At 36.1% G+C, this 25198-nt stretch overlaps 1 protein-coding gene across 1 annotated transcript; it reads right to left on the reverse strand.

Annotated features, from left to right (window-relative positions):
- Positions 1-583: 583 nt before the first annotated feature.
- Positions 584-25191, reverse strand: LOC139984579 (uncharacterized). Its single transcript, XM_071998525.1, has 4 exons — positions 23154-25191; positions 21818-21891; positions 13909-15546; positions 584-8821 (listed from the first exon to the last, which is right to left on the reverse strand). Exons 1-4 carry the CDS (start codon positions 23195-23197, stop codon positions 8199-8201), a joined length of 2379 nt encoding a protein of 792 aa, XP_071854626.1. The 5' UTR covers positions 23198-25191; the 3' UTR covers positions 584-8198.
- Positions 25192-25198: the final 7 nt, after the last annotated feature.

The following is a 25198-nucleotide window of genomic DNA, read 5'->3' on the forward strand; positions in this document are numbered from 1 at the left end:
AGATGAAATAATGTATGGATGCACGACCCGGTAGTGTGGACACCCGGACTATCGATAAACAGGGAAATGGTCAAACGTATAGTCACAATATAAGAACAAACAGCAACAACAGCCAGGAAGGTCTCACTACATTACATTACAAGTAGCAATCGTTTGGCAGGCATGGACAAATACAACTGGTAACTACGAACATTTTTAAGATGTGTTTATAAAAAGTTAATAGGGCCTATAAGTTGTTTTCAATATTTAATGGTTTATCGTTATTTCATAAAGTTTCATCTTGTCTCTGATAAACCTGATTGCGCTAAATGCTAATACTGTTTTTGTGTTTGTTGATATCGAAATTTCAATGAAGTACACCCATCGCTAAAGCTGTTGCTAGATCACATATAAATAAAATAAAAAATCCTTGAATCACGATTACAGTTTGAATATGATTATTAATTAAACCACCGTGGAATCAGCCCTCGACAGATGTAGACGTAAAAATATTAAATAAAAGTCATTCACTACAGGTCATGCTTACATAACTACAAGATATTGATTTGATGTGATTTTAAAAACTGTATTTTAACCATCGTCGCTTAATATTGTTAGTATGTATAGTAATAGGTAAGTTTGAGACAAAGTGTACCTTTTAAGCAGCTTCAAACTAAAGAAATGATGAATGGCAAAAAGAAACCAACGGGTTAAGGGGAATCCACAGAAGCTATCACTATGTAAGGTCCTCATGAACAAAAGACAAATCACAAAGGAAAAAAAGAAAAAGGAAACATTAACAATAAACAAGTACTTAGTTGACATGGTTTTGCAGAAAAATATTCGTGAAATAAAAGAATGATGTTGGGTCTCGCAAAAGCAAGTATATACTTATTGTCTTCAAGTTGAAGACAATAAGTATATACTTGCTTTTGCGATAAAAAAAATTGAAAAACAACTGTTAAGTGTATTATTAGTACTGAGTATATGCTACTGTTACAATCATGAATACTAGTGCAATTATCATGGCTGTTTGACGTACATTAGGCTACACTCAGATAATGTATCATTTAATTGTCTACTACTCCAGGCTGGGTCAACGGAAGACATGTTAATCACGATACGATATGAGCAATTAACGTTCGTTTAACAGATCTATAACGACCACCAATCTAATTCCCAGTTTTACAGTTTTCAGTTTTTATTTTCACAACTGTCCAAGGCATGTGTGGCAGCTCATGCTTAAATAATACTAGAAAATCCAAAAGAAAGGACTCCTCACGTTTCGGAACAAAATGAAGAACTGCATGATACATGTTTTCATTGTTTTGTTTACAGGTTTACAGGGCAAAAAGATATTCTGGGCTGTTTTGCATATCATTATCGAAGACAAATAACCTTAAAACTGATTTCAAGCTGTAATAAATGGGAACCAAATTAATGCAAACCTCTCCATGTCTGACCTAAAAATATGTTTCAATAAGTGTTTCAGGGCTTCTTAAAATTACAACTTCATTGGCAGGAAACAATTTGGAATGTGATGTGCCCTTGATTTTGCCCTGAGGTTATAGGTGACTCATGATAACTTACCTACTTCTGATGTACTACATAAATATAAATAGTTCAACCGCGGTAACCGCAGCCAGAATAAAGCAAAGGTTAAAAGTATAAACTCGATTCACCTTCGTTGACTATTTGAATACGATAACGGTATTGTAAAACCATGCGGTATGTGTACAGTCTTACCGACCTAAGCTAGTTTCCTTATCAACGTCTCATTTGGCTATACAACGAGCATTATGATATATGGGAAGGCGTGGACCAAAGGTGTCCTGCATAACAAAGGCTACAAAGGACTTGCTATATCTTGAGAAAGTTTATTAAAGGTGTCTATGTCTATTGACAACAAGTGCGAACAGAAAATAGTTTGTGTGTTCACGTTCCGATTAAAACTGATATTTTCCTGGTATAGTTCGATGAAAAACCTCAAATGCAATAAACAATAGGCCGTTTTAGTTGTTCTTATATTCTGGTAGGTAATGTTAAAGAATAGAATGCATGACGCAATGTATACATACAACAGAAACAAAGTCATATGACAATATTGTCGTAAATAGTTTTCTTGTTATACTGCTATACAATACTACTATGAAAATCCCCATTACACTACTACTACTACCTTTACTACTACTACGACGACAACTACTACTACTACTACCACTTCTACTAGCCTACTACTATACTGCTACTGCTACTACTACTGTACCAATACTACCAATACTTTTACTACTACAACTACTGCTACTATTACTACTACTATTACTAGTACTGCGACTACAACCCCTTCTACTGCTACTTCTACCAATACCAATACTACTACCACTACTACTAATATTAATACTACAACTACTACCACTGCTACTACTACTACGTCTACTACTAATAATCCCAATACTACCACTACTACTGCTACAACTACTTCTACTAGAACTACTACTACTACTACTGCTACTACGTGAAGCATTCAAATGTAAATCATAACAATATGGGAAATCCGGAGAGTAACATTATATTGATTGACTAAAAAGGAAGATTTATCCAAATTATTCAATACGACAGTATTCATGTCAAGACGACATATTTATTGTCTTGAATTTCTGAAAGTGTGATTCACGGTAGTGCATTAGCGAAATGTTTTCCGAAACGATATGTGTGTTTGAAGGATGCTAAATTGTTCCTTAATCGAGATCTGCAATCACTCCTTTCACAGTGTAATCGTTCAATCTGCCGGCGCTCTTTCAGAGGATGTCCGACTACACTTCCTTGATTTATGAGTAATGAACCCGTTTCGCGAAATTTCATTGAAAGTAAGGCCTACGTACAATGTTTACATGATTGCTTAAAAGCTTATTTTGCTCCATCGACAACAAATGACGCGATTCTACATTTGACTTTCAAAGTGTCGATGTTAACTTGCTCACATTTTATCAAATGTGCCGAGTGAACGTTGCAAATTGTTTTACCGTTGTACGAATTCCGCGCATTTCGCACTACTAGATAGTTACTAAGAAGTTCATTGACCATGTATTCGAACTTGGAAAACCCCAAACACGCCCGCCAGACGTGACTTAGGACTATTTCACTTGTATGTTGTATAGGGCTAATTATGCTTGCTGAGCTTAACACACAGACTCCGTCATCGCCCATGGTAGACTATACGTTCAACTTTGAACACAATTTAAGGGTTCGTGTAGTTTATTCAACCATGTGACCATTATACGCCCGCCAGACGTGTCTTAGGACCATCCCACTTGTATGTTGTATTGCCACATGATATGCAACCAGTTGATCAGATACACAAACAATGCACTGGCAGATTTTATTTGTACATTTGTTGTCGTATGTGGTCATTGTAGGATGTTGACCCGTGTAAAGATAGGACTCGTGTAGTTTAAAGCATTAGCCTATTGCTGGTATTACGCATATGACTCCGTCATCGGTCATGGTAGACTATACTTTCAATTTTGAACACAACTGAGGGTACGTTTAGTTTATTCAGCCATTTGGCCATTATTAAAAGATATCGGATTAACTTGGTGCGCGAGATCTCGTATGAAACGAGTTGGCTATCGTCAAGTACTGATAAGCTAGGCTACTACGGTACTACTGTATAATATACATTCATCAAAATAGGCGAATTTCATCGTCTTGAGCAAGTGCTACCTTCCTATGCAATATCATTTAATAGAGTAGGTACACACACCGTGTTTCGGCTCCTCAAATGATAATCAAACAAGGAACAATCCTTGTTAATCGATCGATTCATTCAGTGTTCAGTGGGATCTCACTCATTAACATAACTTCACGGTATGATCAAACATATATATTGCTTGACCATAGTTATATATAGATGAACTGAGTCAAATGATTCGTGAAATCTAATTGGTCTTTGACAGTCCACGTGATGTGGAAGCAAACACAAAGATCCGCATATATTGGAGATACACAACCAAATATCGTTTTCCGTGGGAACACGTGAGGAGAATGTGGATTTCTATGACATGTTGGCGTGAAGCGATAAGGAAGGAACGTTTTAATTTACAGAGTGTTTCAGCTTCTATATTATATTTACGTCAGATAATACAAATACCAATAATGTAATTTTCACTCTATGTAGTAATTTGTAACTCTTAATTCCACCAGTACAAGTGGTCCAGTTAGTCCACCTTTTTTTAACATAATTCTCAATAATTTCGAAAGTGATATTAACTGGACAAATATGGGAAAATGTTCAGCTAAGTGACGTTCGTTTACTGAAATGAAAAAGACAATGAAATTATGCATAATTAAATATATTTTCCGTGCCATAAGGTATATAGTCGCTTCATTCCTAGATGACATGTACTGGTCTTTATGTCAGTAACTCTGAGATTCTTTTACTGCACAGCAATATAATAAACTAAACTGAGATGCCCTTCTCTATCGATACAGACATCACATTTTACGTCGTTGTTTGTTCATTTTACGTGGCAACTAATACAACTTTCCCGGGTGTTGTTTTTCTGTTAGTAGTTTTGCCTATTTGTCTACTTGTTAATGTGATCGTACAACCAAATTACCATCTACTTGTCTTGTTGTGAGTTACAAGCTTCTATACAGCAACATGCTACAGTGCACTCAACGAGATATCACGTGGAAAAATTTCAAAAAATGTATATTTAAGGAATATCAATCTTATGATTAAAATATCGTCGTTTGAGTTTACTTTACCATCATGTCATAATTTCAATCTTTAGTCTATTTAACCCAACATATTACCAAAATTATGACAAAAATCAAATCAAATGAAACAAAAAGTATTAAACATGATATTATGCAATGCATTCAAGTCACAAACAAATATTAAAATGTGAAATAACAGTTTATACTTTAGTTGAAAGGCTAGAAAACATATTGATAAAGCTTCAATTATGAAATTTCATTCAGGCAATCCTAACATTTACTTCCGTAAGAGAACTTGGTGGAAGTCAGGAAAGTACAATGTTGTTAGTGATGAGACAATTCATCCAGGTATATTTACTGGAGTAATATGTGACAAAAATGCAAAATAATGACCAATCGTTTGTTATCACCATATGATTTTCAGGCTGAATATCATATAAATTTCCGTACGATTTCATGATTGACAATACATCCTGCATGGTAAGCTATCGAATCGTTATCAATTCATAAACCTTTTATCCATATTTAACTTTTTTTTACTTTACTACCTTACTTTGTCGTCCACTAGATTATAATATTTGCGCACGTTTTAGTTTGAGGATCAGTTCAATCCATGGTGAGTTTATAGCTAGGGTTAATTTCAGTCAGTTACAATTTTTTACACTAAAGTTAACCCTTATCATTCATGAAATTATAGCTCACGTTAATTCTAATAAGCAATCAAGTTATAGCTACGATAACTGGCTGCCAGAAATCAATTTCAGCTAGAGCTAATTCTAGCTCAAAATCATTTTGTAGTTGGCATTCAGTCTTATCAATAACCAATTTATAGCTAAAGTTAATTTTAATTCCAACCAGTAATCGTCAAACTAAAAGCTAGCTTTAATCCAATCACTTATCAACGTATAGCTAAATTTGAATAAGTTTATTGCTGTATTTGTTACCATCAAGTTACCAGTAGTGTAGCTGAAATAAATTGCAATCCATTTATAGCTGGAGGAAACTGCTATATATGACCATGGAGCTATAAATTAAAGCTCAATGATAAACCAATTGATTACTACATGTAATTTCACGCATTCCTCATTCCATGGCTGGGGTTTTATTATTCCAATTAAGAGAGAATGTGATACAGATATCGAAAGGACCCGTCTCATTCATTATCTTTCATAATTTCCAATCTGATATTTTTCTTTTCTTTTCATTAAGCATTAGTGAGCAATGCGAGAATTATTCTTTATCGAATTATATCAATCCTTGGATTTTGCTTAGCTCTTTACACCGGTACAGTTTGAGACTATAAATTATTGTGTTCCTACGTGTACTCAGGAATTGTTAGAACAAAACTTCAATCGAAGAGAATTCTCTTAATGTGATTAAAAGACCCTCTAATACATTTCTGGATGAAAGATTGTGTACTAGTGTCAAATTATGTTCCTCTATCTGTGATAATACCGCATGCCTTGTGATATCTGATCAGCATTTCTTTGGAAATTATTCTGCTACGATAGGTGGTCTCGTATAATTCAATAATTTCTGCAAAGATATAACTTTCTCTTGAAGCAAAGTTTACCTCACACTTGCACTACAAAGTTAGTTAACTTATAGCTGCTTTAAGTGCATCCAGACAAAAAGGATGGAACACTTTTATGGTAAGTCAATTAAAGTAATTTAAAGTGAGCTGAAAGAACAAAATATACAAACATGGATATGGGTTGTTTTTTGTCTTGTCTCTTGGGGGGGGGGGGGGTTGGTAGTGGCTGTTTATTTGAACCGCAAGATTCACACGTCAACCCCCTTTCCCACAGACATACCTTCTTCCTTTAAATATATATTAATGTTTCTGAATTACTGAGAAATGCCGCAAACAAACTTATTATCCATATTTCTTGATACCAGCAACCGTTGGTTATTTTTCTCTGTACTGCGCTAAGATACAATTCTGCGTAATCTGAGCTTTATGCTTTTAATAGTCATTAAGAAAGAAAGATGAGTATGCTCCCTTTTTGACCGTTACAGAAGGTAAGGTGCGCCACTAATTCTTGCAGATAAATGCATGGAAGGCAGCCGACTCCCACAAAAACTACCAGCGTGTCTTAAAACACTGTAAGTGTCAATTATTATATATGTTTACTTGCATTTTGTTTATATTTTGTGATTAAAAAACTCAACCCACTCCTCATATTTGGGAGAACACCTGTATTATTCCGGTACCCAAACAATCAGGCATAACCAGCATGAACGATCTTCGTCCAGCTGCCCTCGCTTCCGTCGTAATGAAATCATGCGAACGATTTATATTACACTACTTTATGAAGCTAACTGCTAATCTTATGGATGATCTCCACTTTGCCTCAAAAAAGATTGTAATACTGAAGATGATATCCTGTTCACACTGGACTAACTGTATTCTCATCTTGAAGACTCCAGATCTGGTTCTGTCTCAGCCAGCATAATGCAATTTTTATGTCTCATTTGCATGCAACGCTATACAGCCTCATATTTTAGTAGATCTGCTACTGGTTCTTATAACGTTGGTTCTTAGATTATAATACCAACCATTCACGATTTGTCCGTATTGGTATTCTGTTAAATCTGATGTTATTAATTGTGGTACTGGAGCATCCCAGGGTACCTTGCTTGAAGCATGCCTTCTTTACGTTGTATACTTCTAACATTCTAACGTTCTACAGACACTTATTGTACGCTTATTCACGTTGGAGATGACACTGATCTAATTGGTTTGATTAGCAATGATGATGATAGTAGCTACCTTTAGCAAATTACTGATTGTGTTATTCACTGTGATAGAAATGAATTTGAATTACATGTTAATAAGACAAAGGAATTGATTGTTGACTTCCGGAAGGTAAATAAGGTGTCTGAACCAGTTGTTTTAAAGGATAACGTAGAGGATAGAATTAGTGAGTACAAATGCCTGGGACTATGTTTGAAGACCATCTCAAGGGGGATGTACACTTCGAGTATATAGCTAAACGTCTGAAACCCCGTATGTATTGTTTTAACAAAAATCACGACTTACTGTATAACAACATGGGACATCGCGGCAATGCAAATAAGACATCTAAGAGAGACTTTATATTATTTTTGATTGTTTTATATTATCAAGCGGGCCGGACGGGAATTGTTCGCCTACGGTGGACCAAGTTTTTGAAAGTCGGGTTCGTGGGCAAACTTAGTTATGTGTAAAAGGATGTTAGCCACCCCCAAATATTAAGAAATGAGTAATTCTATCATTCCACTCGGTGGTACAATGCGACCACTGAGTGCACACATCATTCGCCGGCTACCCTTCGTCCTTTCTGTGGCAAGCCGTTAGTACTTTTAGCTTGTTTCTTAATCATTAATCATTCTTCATGTCATTGTCATTGAATTGTTTGGGTTTTTTGCAACTTGGCAATGTCTCGTCTGTTCTGTGTTACCTTTGTACATGCATTTCGTTCGTTAGATCCTTTTTTAGTGTTATTATGTCTTGTTCATCTTATTATCGCTCTTGCTTTACCTCCTTTCATCTGCAGGCATGGAATTACACTTGTTTGATACATACCGTAAGTGTACAGCTTTATAGACTCATTTGTTGCTATTAAGAGTTTATCAGTACCATCAACTTCTAATATGGTTATACAACGAGCATCACCGTCTACTTCTCTTTTTGTTAGTAACTTTCTTCCATTCTGACTATACTGTAGCAGGATACTTCTCTGTTTACCTGAGAAGTATGTCGACCATAACATGTAGATGAATTGATTCTTGTCTGTGCAAACACTGAAAGGTCTCCAGTCACCTCTACCAAGAAATGCTCTCATAAATTCATATATCAGATTACCCATCATGGTGACTGCATAAACTTTTTTAGCAATGCTATCGCATACCAGGAGACTACCTCTATGTACAGCGATATCGTCCGAGTATTTGATTACATCTGGTAATGTGATGGTGTGACTATACCTTAACTGATCATCAAATACATACATATATCTGCTGCCAGTACCAACAATGATGTGATTGTTGAGGGGATCGAAAGCAACACAGCTCACAAATCGATCGTGGGGCCAGTCATTAATGACGTCACTGATGTTTCTCTTGCTAAGTACACCACCACTCTCTTAATTCGCAAGATTGACTTTTCACTCTTAAAGATTGAATTTTAAATCTTTGGCAGATTGATATTAGGGACCAATCGGCTTAGATTGACTTTCAATCTGTCTTAAGATTGAAAAAAAAATAGTCTTAAAAGATTGAAAGTCAGTGTTTTTTAAGATTAATATATCAATCTAATGGATTGGTTTTCTTAATCTAAATTCGATTGACTTTGAAATTTCAATCTAAAACGATTGTAACTATCAGTGAATTAGATTGATAAAAGTCATTCCATACGATTGACTCTTCGATCATAAAAACTGACTTTCAATCTGTTATAGATTGAAAAGGTAGAAATCTAATAGATTGACTTTAGAATCTAATTTAGAATGACTATTAGTCTAAAAATGTTTTTTATTTATATGATTGGGACTGTCAATCAATATGATCATGATTGTCACTCGTTTTGCAGTTTGTCTATGTTTAAGCTTTCAACGTTAATTTTGTAAACATATATTGAAACAATTGGTTTTGTCACCCAATTAAATTATTCTCAAACAGAAGCTATTAACATAAGAGTATATGTCCACTTAGTTTCGCTTGAGGAAAACACCAGAAACAGAAAAGACAGAATGTACTTTGTAGACGAATTATATTCATTTACTGATGCAGTGAAGAAAACAAAACATGCAGAACATGGGAAATACTGGAGTTCCATAATTTTAAACATTTTCAGGTGCTAAAGATGAAGGCTAAAATAAAACATAATTAAAACACTGGCATGCATTTACTGATGCAGTGATAAACAAAACATGGGAAATACTAGAGTTCCATAAGTTTAATCATTTTTATGTGCTAAAGATGAAGGCTTAATACTGGTGTTCCATAATTCTAAAGTTAAAGAATGAAGTTTGCAATAACATACTGAAGATTTTATCAGGTGTAAAAGGAAAATTTGAATAATTAGCCTTTCCTATAGATACAATAGGCAAATAAGAACCTGAACTGGATTAAAAAAACTGAGGCTATGTCCCTTTTGGTTAAAACAAAACAACCTGGTAAGAATACCGAGCTGAACTAAAATTATGCATGCTTGTTTTAAATGCTAAATCTTTTATTTATATTTCATCAGTAAACACCATTTTAAGTCAATATCATTACTTGGGTGGTGCTCTTATTGCTGCACCAAGAGCTCGGACCTGTGGTTTTGCTGTTGCTGGAGGTAGTACTTCATAGTTCATTGCAGCAATAAATTCCCAAAATTGTTGCAAACTTGGAGAGTACTCCACATTAAAAACATAATGACACTCAAACAGTCTGTCTAAAGCATCCACCACATGAAGCCCTCCTGAAATTGCAATGCGGTCCAATATTACAAAGAACTGTTTCGGATCTTTTTCTGCACCAAGGGATAGCAACAATGGCTGCTTGAAACGATCTTCTTTCAACTTTGTTGCTTCTTCAACATCTGTTCCTTCCTGTGGATAACAAGCAGAAAAGAGTAATAACTGTAACACATGGTAATGCTCTCCTTTTATCCATTTTCTGAAATGAGGATGATTTCTGCAGTTGAGCTAACTCTTTAACGCTTAAGCTTGAAAAATATGTTCAACTGCTTTTAAAGTAGCATTTTGCGTTTGGTCGCCGTATTATACTTTTTTGACATGTCCATCAAGTTTTTTACATATATCAATCACAAAAGAGCCAACTAAGATATTTATAAGATATTTGCAGATAATGAGAAAAGTGTCCACGACAAACTCGATATTTAAAATTAATCGCATACAGTTCCCCCAAACCTACTAGTCTGAATTCAACCAATCAGAGATATGCAGGTTTAGTGATGAGCCGTTGCTAAAAATAGATTCAAGACTTTGCGTTGGTACAACCAAAGAGTTGTAATGGAACTCCCTGGTACAACTGCCATATAGACTGTACACAAATCAAGCATGGTGTTGTATTATGGATTGGTCAATGACGTTCGTAGTGTATATTCATATTATCGGTGAGGTTTATTGAGATTCCAACGGATAATATCTTGGAGAAAAACACAGTTGAAAGTTGCAAAATGTTCAACTTTTATGCCACCATTTGAAGTAAGATTTAAATAGATGGGCTAGTTATGTATGTCGTTATGGCATAGTGGAGTCAGTGAGGTTGAGAAAAATCATAGAAAAGCACGCAAATTGTTTTATTGCACATGTAATTATGTATGCACAGTAACCGTAGAAGGTGTACCGTAACAGTGCAATAAATGTACTAGATAGTCTATACTATCCACACTTTTGCCATCTGTGGGCACTGTGCTTGATATTATGATATTATGCCGATATGGATTATAATATTGAACTGACAAGAGAAGTCACAAGCCTTTACCAATTTTAATGAGCAGTAAACTTCTTGCATATAAGTACAACATGATATGTACAAGCATTAAGCATCACTACACACTTAACCCTACTGTCCAGAGAATACACACTTTTTACATATATACTGCACATATATACAGTTTCAGTATGACCAACCCACAGCTGCTGACCTTGTTCTGTGAACTGCTTGTAGTTCAAGGGTCCCATTAACCATTGGGCAATAAGGTGTATACTATGGCGCGAGAAAGCGGAATATATTACGTACAAATATATATCTCTAAAAAAAATATACAATTGAGTGAAATGCGCCCTGCACCACTGACGTAACAGTTTACCTGCCTTACAGATTTCAATAGGCACTTGCGGTAGATCGCAGGAAATTTGAGCTGTGCAAATGACTTTCACACGTTCGTTTCCTTTGCAAGGTTTGGCAAACTGCTTACGTAACACACCGGATAACGTTCCAAACTAATAACCTTGAAATGTGAAGAAGTGAGCAGTTACTGTTAAGCCGGCTGGTTACGTACGGTACAGAAGGCTTCGCTGTCGAACGTACCGTAGTACAATCAGGGAGTTGTTATGGAATAATCCCTGGTACTATCATGTGCAATGTGATATCGCAAACCCACTAACAATGAACTGCATTAAGATTCTGAGCAAACATGTGCGTTTTATGAATGGCCAGTGTAAAGAACAGGCTGGTCACTGCTGAAGTTACGGAACATCTCAGTCAGCACTTACAGAGCTCCGTACTTTGTACAGCATATATATTTTTCGCACAGAATATATTTTTCGTACAGAATATATTTTTCGCACAGAATAGGTCTTGAATATTAGAGAATATATATATTTTCTTTACACACAATAAAAATATATTTTTGCACAGAATATAATTTCTCCTGTAGAATATATATTTTTTCTGTCTCAGAATTTATATATTTTGCTAGAGAAAAATATTTTTCTGTCAGAGAATATATGTTTTGGTACTTTGTACAGCATATATATATTTTTCGACCAGAATATATTTTTTCGCACAGAATAGAATTTTGTTGTTAGAGAATATATATTTTCCGTACACACAATAAAAATATATTTTTGCACAGAATATAATTTTTCCTGTAAAATATTTTTTTTTCTGTCTCAGAATTTATATATTTTGTTAGAGAAAAATATTTTTCTGCCAGAGAATATATATGTTTCTTAACAAGATATATATATATATATATATATATATATATATATATATATATATATATTATAAGAAAATATATATTTTTCTCTTAGAGAATATATATTTATATTATAAATGTTTTTGTGTCAGAGAATATATTTTTTTTTTCAGAATATATATAAATATGTCTAAAATGTATTTTTGAAGTAAACCATGTATATATTTTGCAAGTAAAGCATATATATTGTTGTACACAATATATTCCGCTTTCTCGCGCCATAGTATCCTCATGAGGGTTTCTCCTAGCTAGTAGTAACTGGAATGTGATTAATGATTTATCATTTGATGACTTTTTCTCCTATACAATTCTAGCGTGATATTATACTATTCTAGACTGTCACTGTGTGAAGAATTTTGTACACTCTGCACAAGGGATGTGGTGGGAAGGTATGAAGGAAACACAGCACTGTAGTGTTTAACAGTTGATTTTAGCACTAGCAAGGGCCAAGGCTAGGTCTAACGTTAGGCCTTGCCTGCCATAGGCCTAACAAGTTTCAATGTGAATATGGCGATGGTCTTTATCTATCATGCTGCTAGACTACACAACCGAAGTTGAATGAATGTTTCAAATGTATCACGATAAAGCCTAGGCCTACTGTAATTGAATTAATCCGCATGCACATACGCATGTGATTTTCTCTGCAGTGCGTTAAACCTCATTTCGCCAAAAGTCACAATAGACACTTGCCTAACTTTAAGTCTAATATAATTAAAGTAGGAAATGCAACAATAAAAGAAAAGGAAAATTGAAGATGGGCAGATACACAAATTAAAGGAGTAAATGAAAGCGTATAAAACGAGCATTTTGAAGTACAGACAATAAGAAAAGCGTAACGTTAAGCCTAACGTTATCATAGGCTTAGTAGATCAGCAACTAAGCAGACTGAACAGCGAAATGCTAGGCTACATGATCGACAACTAGCTGAAAGGTGTTAAAAAGTCAAAAATACGAACCTTCTAGAATAGTGATTATCTCCTCCGTGAACTCTTTCTTCGCCAGAAAATTTCTTACGGTTCCTGCCATCTTTCTTTAAATGAGAAGGCTTCTTCGAAAGGTTTTAAGAAACTGAACTAAAATACACCGCTGTTTTGGCACAATCAGTCAATCAGTACTGTGTACTATCATATACGTTTCATGCAGTGCGTTGTGCAGAGCAGTATACAGAAGACCGGTATAATGTATTACGCTGTGTGTACGTACGCGGTGCAGCAGTGGGTATTTGGTTTTGCGAAATCTGATTGGACAATAGGCAGCGTTGGTATTTGTTTTGGCGTAATCTGATTGGATAAAAGTCAATCTTTACAAGACTGACTTTTATTTGCACCACGTGACTTGATTCTAGCGTTTTCATTGGATATATCTGTAAATCTAAAAAACGATTAAGTCAAGGATAAGACGTATTCAATCTATTAGCTTAGATTTCAGTTCATTTTCAATCAAATAGATTGAAAACTACTGTCAATCTTAGCTACCACTGACTTTGTCAATCTTACGAGTTAAGAGAGCATGCACATCATAAATACTGACTTCATCACGCAAGCAAGCTGTTACAACTTTGAAGTTTGATAAAGAACAACAGTAACGTAATGCGAAGGACCTGGACCTCTGATTCTGGATCTGATCTTTTCGTACAACTTTACCTTCCTTGTTGATCACAGTGATATGTGTGTAACCTTCTGATTCATCACCAGTGATGACAATGTGGCCTTTCCCGCTGCTTGCAATACCATTGATTCCCCTACGTTTACCTTTGATTCCCAAAACGTCAATAACGGACTCTTCATGTTCAGTTTCCGTGACGTCATCAAAAGTTACTTTAGTTATGTCGCTAATTGGAAAAACATATGAAGATGTAAAGTCTGGAAATTCTTTTTTCATTTCTTCTATCAGAGGTTCACATGCTGCTCTAATATCTGGAATACACTGAACGTATGTCCAATCGTTATTAGAAGCAAGAACAGACGAACTCGTTATTGTTAAGTTCTCATATCGATTAATAATCTGGTCAAAACTTTCCGAGATATCTTTAAGTTCATCTTCATTTCGTTTTGCAAGTAGTTCTTTCGTTGTTGTCAAGTTCTTTAAATTAAGATCAAGTCTTTCAACTTTTCTTGACAGTTGTTCCTCAATTATATTGCAATTTTTTTTAAACTCTTTACATTTATCATCATATTTTCTTTTAGTTGTTTTCCTGATGTTGTCATATTTCTCTCTTAGTTGGTTCAATTCTTTTTCATAATCAGAACTCGTTTGATTGTCTTCTTCTTTTCTTAGGTTTTCTATGTCCAATATCCCTCGTTCTCTCACATTAATACGTTCAGCAAATTTATCTCTAATTTTGTGTGCCTGCTCTTTGTGCTGTTTTATGAAACTTTCTGTCACATTGACAACAATTTCCTTTAATTTTATAGTTGTGTCTTTAACTTTCTTTGGTAAGTCGTATAGTTTAACTTTGTGTATATTAAGTTCCGCTAGTTTCGGTTCGAGCAATTCTCTTTCACTCGTTGCTAGTTCTGTTACGTCGTGTAGGTCATGATCTTTGTGTTTACTGTATGTACAGATCACACAAACCGGTAGATTTCCGCAAGTACTGCAACATAATTTGGCATTCTCGTTCACATGTACATCGCACATAGGATCTTCCGTGAGTGCTGCTAACTTATCCAATGTTAGTTTCTTTGTTTCAATATCGTCCAATTTCAGAGAGTGTGGTTGATGATCTGTAAGCATTTTACTTTTGACGTGGACCTCGTAACATTCATCACATAGAAACTCCCTGCACTTAAAGCAGTATGCTGAAACTACAGTATGCTTTGAACAGCTGATGCATTTCTTTAAATCTTTATTTCCAAAACATTTTTGCAATATTATGAATTCAAGCATACTCTTCATATGAAAATCAGTCTTGAAATCGTCTACCCCATTTTCCGGTACGACGTTATCCTGTTTACACATTGGACATTTAACTGACCCGTCTTGGCTGGCTCCAATGACTGCTTTCAAGCAATCTTTACAGTATCGATGAAGACATGGTAACTGTTTCGGCTCTTTAAGTTGATCCAAGCAAACAGGACACAGGAAGAAATCGTCTGGCAAGTCTTTTAGAGATGTAAGCGAAGCCATCGTTGTGGTAGACATGATTTCTGCAATATACAAGGATATAACGGATCAAACTAACCGTTATGCCATAAACTTCTTTAGTCAATCCTCAAACGTGTTTAACAAAATAAAGAGAGTTAGCAAGTTCTAAACTTGTATGATATTTGATCACGCTGGCGCGCGCACTACCTTGCATCGTCAGTCGCGGGAAATACTTCAGTCATATATTTTTATGTTTTTTTATGCATTCACACGTGAACGAACATGAAAAATCCTCAGAATGAACACACCCCACACCCAACTCCCCCCACAAACACACCAATATCCTTTCAACCTCACCTATAGATCCCTTCATAAGAAACGTTTCAATGAACCCAAGGCAAACGACTCTCTTCTAAATTTCTTAATCGGCTTCTTGTCACTGCCATAAAAATGGAGGCCCACTACTTAAATAAGCAAAAGGGATAATTTGTATATGAGCGCAACTCCCCATCCCCTTAAAGTTGGCATCTCATCTCTCGAGCAATTTAAAGGTGCAATCGATTATTTCTTTGACAAGGGACCATATTTACTTCTGGACTAACAAACTTGATTATAATTCCATTTCCATACCTCCCAATATAGAATCCCCCCAGCACCACCTGTAAACTCATTGGCACATCACTATTTGATCAAGGTATGAGCTGCTTCAAATTTCTTAACTTCATGAAATACTGAACAATCATAATGACGAACGGATCTAATCTGACACACAATGTACTGCATCATCTCTTCACCTCTTGATTTTAAGAGCTCTCTCATCTACTTTCACCCCATGTCCCCCACCATTTAACCCCCCTCCCCACACATACAGAGGTGTGTTTTGCATTCAGACTGAAGACCTCATTCTTTTGTTCTATTTTGCAAATCTACATACCCTAGCCTTAACAACACCCCGGAACAAAACACAAATCTTCTGAGGACCTGAGGATTCTTTTGAAATGATGTCTGAGGACTTTTAGTTCAGAATAATAAACATGTGCAACCACACATATACCCACCCAGTCCACGAAACACGCATACCAACAGAACATCATACTGTAAAAGCTTTGAGATGGTCATATTTATTGATGAAATGGAAATAATGGAAATTTTCTATGAAAAATGTTTAGCATCTCATCGTTGGAGTAATTTAAGATCGGAAACAAATTATCAAGGGACCATATTTACTTCTGGACCAAAAACCTTGATTATATTTCCATTTAACAAACTTCCCAGACACATAATTCTTTACCGATGCCGAAGGTACACGTGGCATTGTTGAGTATTCATAACAAGCTGATGTGATGGTTAAGGTGTAAAGGACAGTGTAATGAATGATTCGACAATAGCAAAGCATCCAATTTGATAATAATTACTTTTATAAGGTCTGTACTGTGAAGCAATGCCATTAATTTTATTATCATAGAAAGCAGAAGTGATGTAAATAAAATCAGATTATTTGTATCAATAACTTTACATACACGTGGAGAACACATGGCCCCAGTAATTTCGTTGTCTATCTAGTATTGTTCTAGGCTATATAATTGTGTCTCTTACTACTTTCTCCAAACGTATGCTTTTAAAAATAAAAACCTTTTGCATTCATAATTTTTAATAATAATTCAGTAATTTGGGTCGTTTTTCGCACGTTTCTCGCACGCCAGATCTATGGGTTGATTTCCATACTAATCTCATGTTTTTTTAAGTATACTTGAATTTTCTTTAGGTATGATCAACGATGGTAAATTGTCACATGAGATCAAAGATCGATTTTTTTAACATTGAATGTGAAACAATCTGAAATATGAATTGTAATGCCTCTACGGTATACTATATACAGATGCGCCAGTTAACGCGACTATCAAACTCTGGTAGTATATCACCGAACAAGAGGGTTGTCCCACTCCTTGAAACAGGCTCCCTACACACCTTTCACACTCTATGTACAGATGGGCACATTCAAGACAGTCGTTTTCGGGTTTAATTGCCATTGTAAGAGACTATAGCTTGGTGACCAGTAGACTGAATGTTTACTTACCTTATATCGGTAAAGATCCCCACAAAGTAGTTCACTCCTTTACTGGTTTTAGTCTTTAAAGCGTTTTAAACAGTTTTTCCGTGTTAATCGAAGTTCACTTAAAATATTTCTAGTGTGGCTCTGTATACTATATGTATATATATCAAGCATTTCAATAAACCATGCTATGGTGTTGTACAGCAAAGTAACGATACGTTATGTTTGAACGAAGATTGCGTGTATTTCACGAGGGAACACCTTAACACGGTCAACGATTCCATTGTGCGAAATCGTTGATAATCCTGATTACATTTGTTCCTGTTCAGTTTTTGATGTGAATGCCCCCAAAACAATTACAGTGTGCATTGTCATTAGTCACTACTTCACAAATGATGCGAGTCGAAAATGACAACACAGCCTACCCTTATAGGATTTGTATACAACAATATGGTAACCTAACATTTAAACACCACAGTCTTTACACGGTAAAATAATGTGCCAGTTTTCGGAATTGGATTCGAATTTTGTGCACAATGAGTACGAAAGATAACATAACGAAGTTGTAAAAGTTCATAAGCCGTTAACAGTCAATCAAATCATTGGAAAACATTTTTCAGCTCACTTTAGCAAGAAACATTTTGCAAATTATTGTTAAACCCTGTGAAGATAGGTGCATTACACTAAAAATCAATCTTCTTTTTTGTTTGTTAGGCATACTGTTGCGAGGGCCCATTGTAACCTAACGCTAGTCACTGCTAGTGAGGAACCTAATGTTATAATATAGAAAGTATTTGAAGTGGCCTACCTGACAAATCAATATTTGAGAAATTAGGTCGGGTTACCGTGTCAGAATGTTATTTATGTAATGAGCAATACACGATTGTTCTGGTATATTCCTTATGATGGCACACTGGTCTCGGTTCCCGACGGTTTACGTGAATTCCCGTTGTACGCTGTGCACGCATCTTCGTGGATTCTCTGGAATGTTCGCGAGATATGCAAAGGACTTCCGGAAACGGGGAAACTGGGTCGAGTTGTTACTCAGGTGTATCGAGAAAATCTAGATGATTCTTGACATGGCGAATCGTATAAAAACCCGCCCCAGATCGGATAGTTGCTCAGGTTCGGAACGAATACAAGCGACGACACATATTATACCATTCTACTATATATCGTCAGTGCTCAACTGCCAGTAGTTTCTGAGGGATTGACATATCGATACCAAGATTGATTCTACACTTCCATTCAGAAGTTTGAAGAGGACTTTGCTGTGAAACTACAGTTTTCCAGTATTTATTTCGGAGAATGTGAAGAATTTCTGTCTCCGTTGAGGAAGTTCGTTACGCCATGAGTTGGTGGCTATAAAGCTGATTTTGGACTGACTCTGGAATATTTAGTCGGCGAGAAGTTCGACTTGTGCTTCACTCGATTGTGGCCTGAAGTCCGTCTTCTATTTTGGAGCATCGCCGGAAAGAAGGTGACTGCTGTTTCTGGGATCACGAGAAACTTCGTCGAGGACCAGTGAATTTCGCGGTACAACGGACCGAGAATCGTCGTCATCAAGGTCGTGGCCGCTGAGGGATATCGCCGTTGGAAGAGACCAGCGTGTTTTAAAGTGTATCAAATTCTCTAGACTTGTCAATTTGTCTATGTTCCTCTCATAAACGAGCCCAGGCTTGTGTCTCGTTAAAAATTAATTATCGAGACCTCTTGCATTCCAACGTAACAATACACTTTCTACGAATTTCTTCGACAAAGTAATATTATGCCTATATTTAATTGTCCCAACTTCCGGAGGCCTTTTGGTTCTTAACCCCCATCACGTAGCATTTGATATTTTCATTACAAAGCGTTTCAGAATAATTCCTCTTCACGAAGGGTAGTTTTGAGCTCGAAATTAACTACGAGGGCCAACAAATATCTGAAACTGCTCGTCCCTAAAATAACCCCATATCGTTCGTACCTTCCCCCACCTCACCAGAAATAGCATAGCCTCATACATCTCCGATATTGTTTTCACTCGGTTCAATTTTGTTTTTATCGTACCCCCTCTTCCCCACCCCTCCCTCCGTGTGGAAATTCTTCAAAGGACCCACGAGTTGTCTATCGAGAAACAGTATTCAGATGTAAATAATAATAATATAGGAAATCCGGAGAATAACATTATATTGATTGAGGAGAAAAAGGAAGATATATCCAAATTATTCAATACGACCGTATTGATGTCAAGACGACATATTTATTGTCTTGAATTTCTGAAAGTGTGATTCACGGTAGTGCAATAGCGAAATGTTTTCCAATACGGTATGTGTGTTTGAAGGATGCCAAAGTGTTCCTAAATCGAGAGCTGTAGTGACTCTGTTCATAGTGTAATGATTGTACGGCTTCAACTGTCAGCAAAGTTTGCACTGCCCGTGAAATTTGATACGACAAATATTAAAATAAATTTGCTTTTTACTCCAAAACAAAACTTTTGTTGTTGTACCAGGTATATTTCAAAAACCCAGTTGTGAACCCTTTCTATCTGCCGGCGCTTTTCTTGAGGATGTCCGACTTCACTTGCTAGATTTATGAGTAGTGAGCCAGTTTCGCAAAATTCCATACAAAGTAAGGCCTACGTACAATGTTTACATGATTGTTTAAAAACTGATTTTGTTCAATCGACTAAAAATGACGCGATTCTACATTTAACTTTCTAAGTGTCGATGTTAACTTGCTCAGATTCTATCAAGTGTACGTTGCAAATTGTTTTACCGTTTACGAATTCCGAGCATTTTGCACTACTAGACAGTTACTACGAAGTTCAATGACCATGTATTTGAACTTGGGAAACCCCAAACACGCCTGCCAGACGGATCTTAGGACCACCTCACTTGTATGTTGTTTTGCCACGTGATATGTAAGCAGTTGATCAGATACACAAACAAATGCACTGGAAGATTTTATTTGTAAATTTGTTGTCGTATGTGGTCATTGTAGGATGTTGACCCGTGTAACGATAGGACTTGTGTAGTTTAAAGCATTAGCCTATTGCTGGTATTACGCATATGACTCCGTCATCGTTCATGGTAGACTATACTTTCAATTTTGAACACAACTGAGGGTACGTTTAGTTTATTCAGCCATTTGGCCATTATAAAAAGATATCGGATTAACTTGGTGCGCGAGATCTCGTATGAAACGAGTTTGCTATCGTCAATTACTGATAAGCTAGGTTACTACGGTAATACCGTCTAATATACACTGATCAACTGATATCTTTCTATAAAATATTATTTAATAGGGAAGGTGCACGCTTCGTGTTTCGGCTCCTCAAAATGATAATCAAACAAGAAACAATCCTTGTTAATCGATCGATTCATACAGTGTTCAGTGGGATCTCACACATTTACATAACTTCACGGTATGATCGAACAGATATATTGCTTCACCAATAGCAATATTGTTATATATAGATGTTCTGAGTCAAATGATTCGTGAAATCTAATTGGTATTTGACAGTCAACGTGATCTGGAAGCAGACACAAACAAAGATCCGCATATATTGGAGATACACAACCAAATACCTTTTTTTTCCATAGGAACACGTGAAGAGAATGTGGATATCTATGACATGTTGGCGTGAAGCGATAAGGAAGGAAAGTTTTCATTTACAGAGTGTTTCAGCCTCTATATCATATTTACGTCAGATAATACAATTACCAATTATGTAATTTTCACTCTATGTAGTAATTTGTAACTCTTTATTCCACCAGAACATGTGGTCCAGTTAGCCAACCTTTCTAAACCTAATTCTCAATAATTTCGAAAGTGATATTAACTGGACAAATATGGGTAAATGTTCAACTAAGTGACGTTCGTTTGCTGAAATGAAAAGGAAAATGAAATTATGCATAACTAAATATACTTTCTGTGCCATATTATTATATTCGCTTCATTCCTAGATGACATGTAGTCTACTGGTCTTTATGTCAGTAACTCTGAGATTCTTTTAAATAGAAATAAGAAATAGAAACTAAAAAATGAAATAACTAATAATAGAACATGAGTATATTTTGATTTTTTTTAATTGACTTTTGATATTATTTTAGGTTGTCTATCTTTCTTTTAATTATGCTGATGATGCAGATACCTGCTTATTATATGTCACCTGATTGTCAAGGAATTGGAATATGCAGTGCAGGATGAGGGCATTCACCCCCCCCCCCTCCCTCCTCCTTTATTTGACATAGAAGTTTCTACTTTGTCAGTTTATGATGGTTACATCTATCACTTACCTGTCATCCCGCCACTTTTCCCTACACACCCAAACAAGTTCCATGTTATGACACTTCCAGCAAGAGGCCCAATTCTACTGAGAAATTATTCACAGAGGAAAAGTTTACTCAAATTAACAACTACTAGTACCAGTAATAAAAGCAATTCAAAATGGGCTTAAAAAACTACAAGCTATCCCTACGCCACCCCCTTTTCCATGTCAAGAAAAAGTAGGGTGAATTTGTGCAAAGGAACTAAAATTACTATCCCAGGATATCTTCCACAGTGTAGCGATCCCCTCCCTCCCCCCCCCCCGGTCGCGATTTTTTCCCAAGCAGGTTTGTAATTACGGAGTTTTCAGCCAATCAGATTGCTCGTGACGTCAGCATAATAATAATCATCGCTTGGAAGTTCGAAGACATATTCTGAGTTACACACTGACACTTGATTGAGTCTAGTTAAGGGGTTTCCCTTCAAACGCCCTAATTTTATTTTTAATGCTTGAATTACATGTTGACCTCACTTATGATACATACTCTACATTCTATTTGGTTCGTGTTTACGTTATCCACGATTCGTGAGCCGTTCTATTGAAATCAGAATTCGTTCGTGGAATGGGTAGGCCTACACTAAAAGCAACTTTACGACGCGAGTTCACGAGTCTTGAGTGAATAAACGCAAAACAGTATAGTGTATAGTGTAATATATTTCCGTCACTGCACTGTGTACAGAGTTTAATGCTTGGATTACATGTTGACCTCACTTATGATAAATACGCTACATTCTATTTGGTTCGTGTTTACGTTATCCACGATTCGTGAGACGTTCCATTAAAATCAGAAATCGTTTCGTTGAATGGGTAGGCCTACACTAAAAGCAACTTCACGACGCAAGTTCACGAGTCTTGAGTGAATATACGCAAAACAGTATAGTGAATAGTATGATATATTTCCGTCACTGCACTGTGTACAGAGTTATAATACATATAGGCCTACAGCGCATGTGTGATGTACCCTGTACGAAACTTTCACTGTGCGATGTCATCGATTAATGCCTTCACAGAAAACTTCGATCAAAGTAGATAATACAATACTAGTGTTCTAAATATGTACACATCCATTTGTTGCAACGAAGATATACCCGTTCAAAATTGCTCGTAGCTTTTCGTTCATATAATTAGATATGTTTGGAATATTCCAAACATATCTAAATATATGTACGAAAAGCTACGGGTAATTTGAACGGGTTCATCTTCGTTGCAACATATGGATGCAGAACCTCGAAGTGAAGGTTTCTATGGTGATGACGTAACTTTTCCGACCAATCATGAACGACTATTTACGCACAATTGCAAACCTGTTTGGGAAAATAATTCGCCCCTGTCCTCCAGCTGACCCCATCTGTCCAGCGAAGACACCTGAAGAAGACAATCAATGACATTGTGCTTTTAAAACACTTTCTCTTCACAAATGTACATTTTAACCAATTACTATGCATGTAGCTATATGGATACTACTTGGCAGTAGGAATAACAATCGTATGATTAAAATAACGTCGTGTGAGTTTACTTTACCATAATTTCATAATTCAATCTTTAGTCTATTTCACCCAAACGTATTACGAAATTATGACAAAAATCAAATCAAATGAAACAAAAAGTTTTAAAAATGATATTATGTAATGCATGCAAATGAACAAACAAATGTTAAACAGTGAAACAACAGTTTCTACGTTAGTTGAAAGGCTATCAAACATGTTGATAAAGCTTCAATCGTGAAAATTCATTCAGGCTATCCTAACATTTACTCCTGTAAGAGAAGTTGGTAGAAATCAGAAAAGTAAAAAGTTGCCAGTGATTGAACAATTCATGCAGGTATATTTACGGGAATAATATGTACACAAACAAATGCAAAATAATGACCAATCGTTTTTTTTTGAGGGGGGGGGGGGGGTCGGTATTGGTTGTTCATCCGTATCGCAAGATTTCCATGTCAAGCCCCCCCCCCCCCCACCTTCTTCCTGTATGTATCTATTCATATTTCTGAATTACTGAGAAAATGCCGAAAACAAGTTTATTATACATATCTCTTGATACCTGCAAGCGCTGGTTATTTTTCTTTGTACTGCGCAAAAATACAATTCTGCGTATTCTGAGCTTTATGCTGTTAATAGTCATTAAGAAAGAATGATGATATTTTATCTGATTATTAGAATATTGGAAATGATAAAGTAAGGAACAGAGAAATGAAAGTTAAAAATAAAATGTGTGGTTCTCAAGTATGCCTTCTGTAAATACTTTTAGTTAGACGATAACTATATTGACATTACTCTTTTCATCGCCATGATATCACTCTACTACAAATAAAATATCTAGAGTGTCTGGAGCGGTATCCGTATGATGAGCGGCTATGCTAACAATAGCATTAAAACACGTCTTAGGCTATCAGCTGAACTCATTCTATAATTGATTTGTCTGGCAAGATTTCACGAATGCAGTTGATCTACTTCTTAGTGCAACTTCTGAGTGGGGTGGAGGGGGCGGGGAATCTGCTCCCCTTTTGACCGTTACAGGAGGTGAGGTGCGCCACTAATCTTGCAGATAAATGATTGGAAGGCAGCTGACTCCGACAAAAGCTGCCAGCGTGTCTTAAAACAATGTAACTGTAAACTATAATATATGTTTACTTACATTTTGTTTATATTTTGTGAATCAAAAACTCAATCCACTCCTCATATTTGGATGTAATCTTGTATTATTCCGGTACCAAAACAATCAGGCATAACTAGCATGAACGATCTTCGTCCAGCTGCTTTCGCTTCCGTCGTACTGAATCATGCGAACGATTTATTTTACACTACTTTAAGAAGCTAACTGCTAATGTTATGGATGATCTCCACTTTGCCTATAGAAAAGATCGTAATACTGAAGATGATATCCTGTTCACACTGGACTAATTGTATTCTCATCTTGAAGACTCCAGATCTGGTTCTGTGTCAGCCAGCATTATGTACTTTTTGTATGTCTGATTTGCATGCAATGCTATACAACCTTATATTTACTCCCTGCCCTGTTCCTTTAATCCTCTCTTTCCCCCTCCACTGTTTATCTCCTACGTCTCCTCTTCCCCGGTTGCTTTCTTCTCTCCATCCCTTGTCTACTCATAATCCCCTTTCATCTATCTCATTGTGTTCACCGTGCTCATCAACCTGTCTGTATTGTGTGCGTGTTTTTGTCTCTTCTGTTACTGTTACTTGTCATTTAGCCTCTGAAGAAGATCCTGCTAGGATCTAAACGTCAGGCAATCTTACTTTTACACAACCGTATATTTTAGTAGATCTGCTACTGGTTCTTATAACGCTGGCCCGTTGGGTCTTAGATTATAATACCAACCATTCACAAG

The sequence above is a fragment of the Apostichopus japonicus genome, chromosome 17 (assembly GCF_037975245.1).
Source record: "Apostichopus japonicus isolate 1M-3 chromosome 17, ASM3797524v1, whole genome shotgun sequence".
Classification (NCBI taxonomy): Eukaryota; Metazoa; Echinodermata; class Holothuroidea; order Aspidochirotida; family Stichopodidae; genus Apostichopus; species Apostichopus japonicus.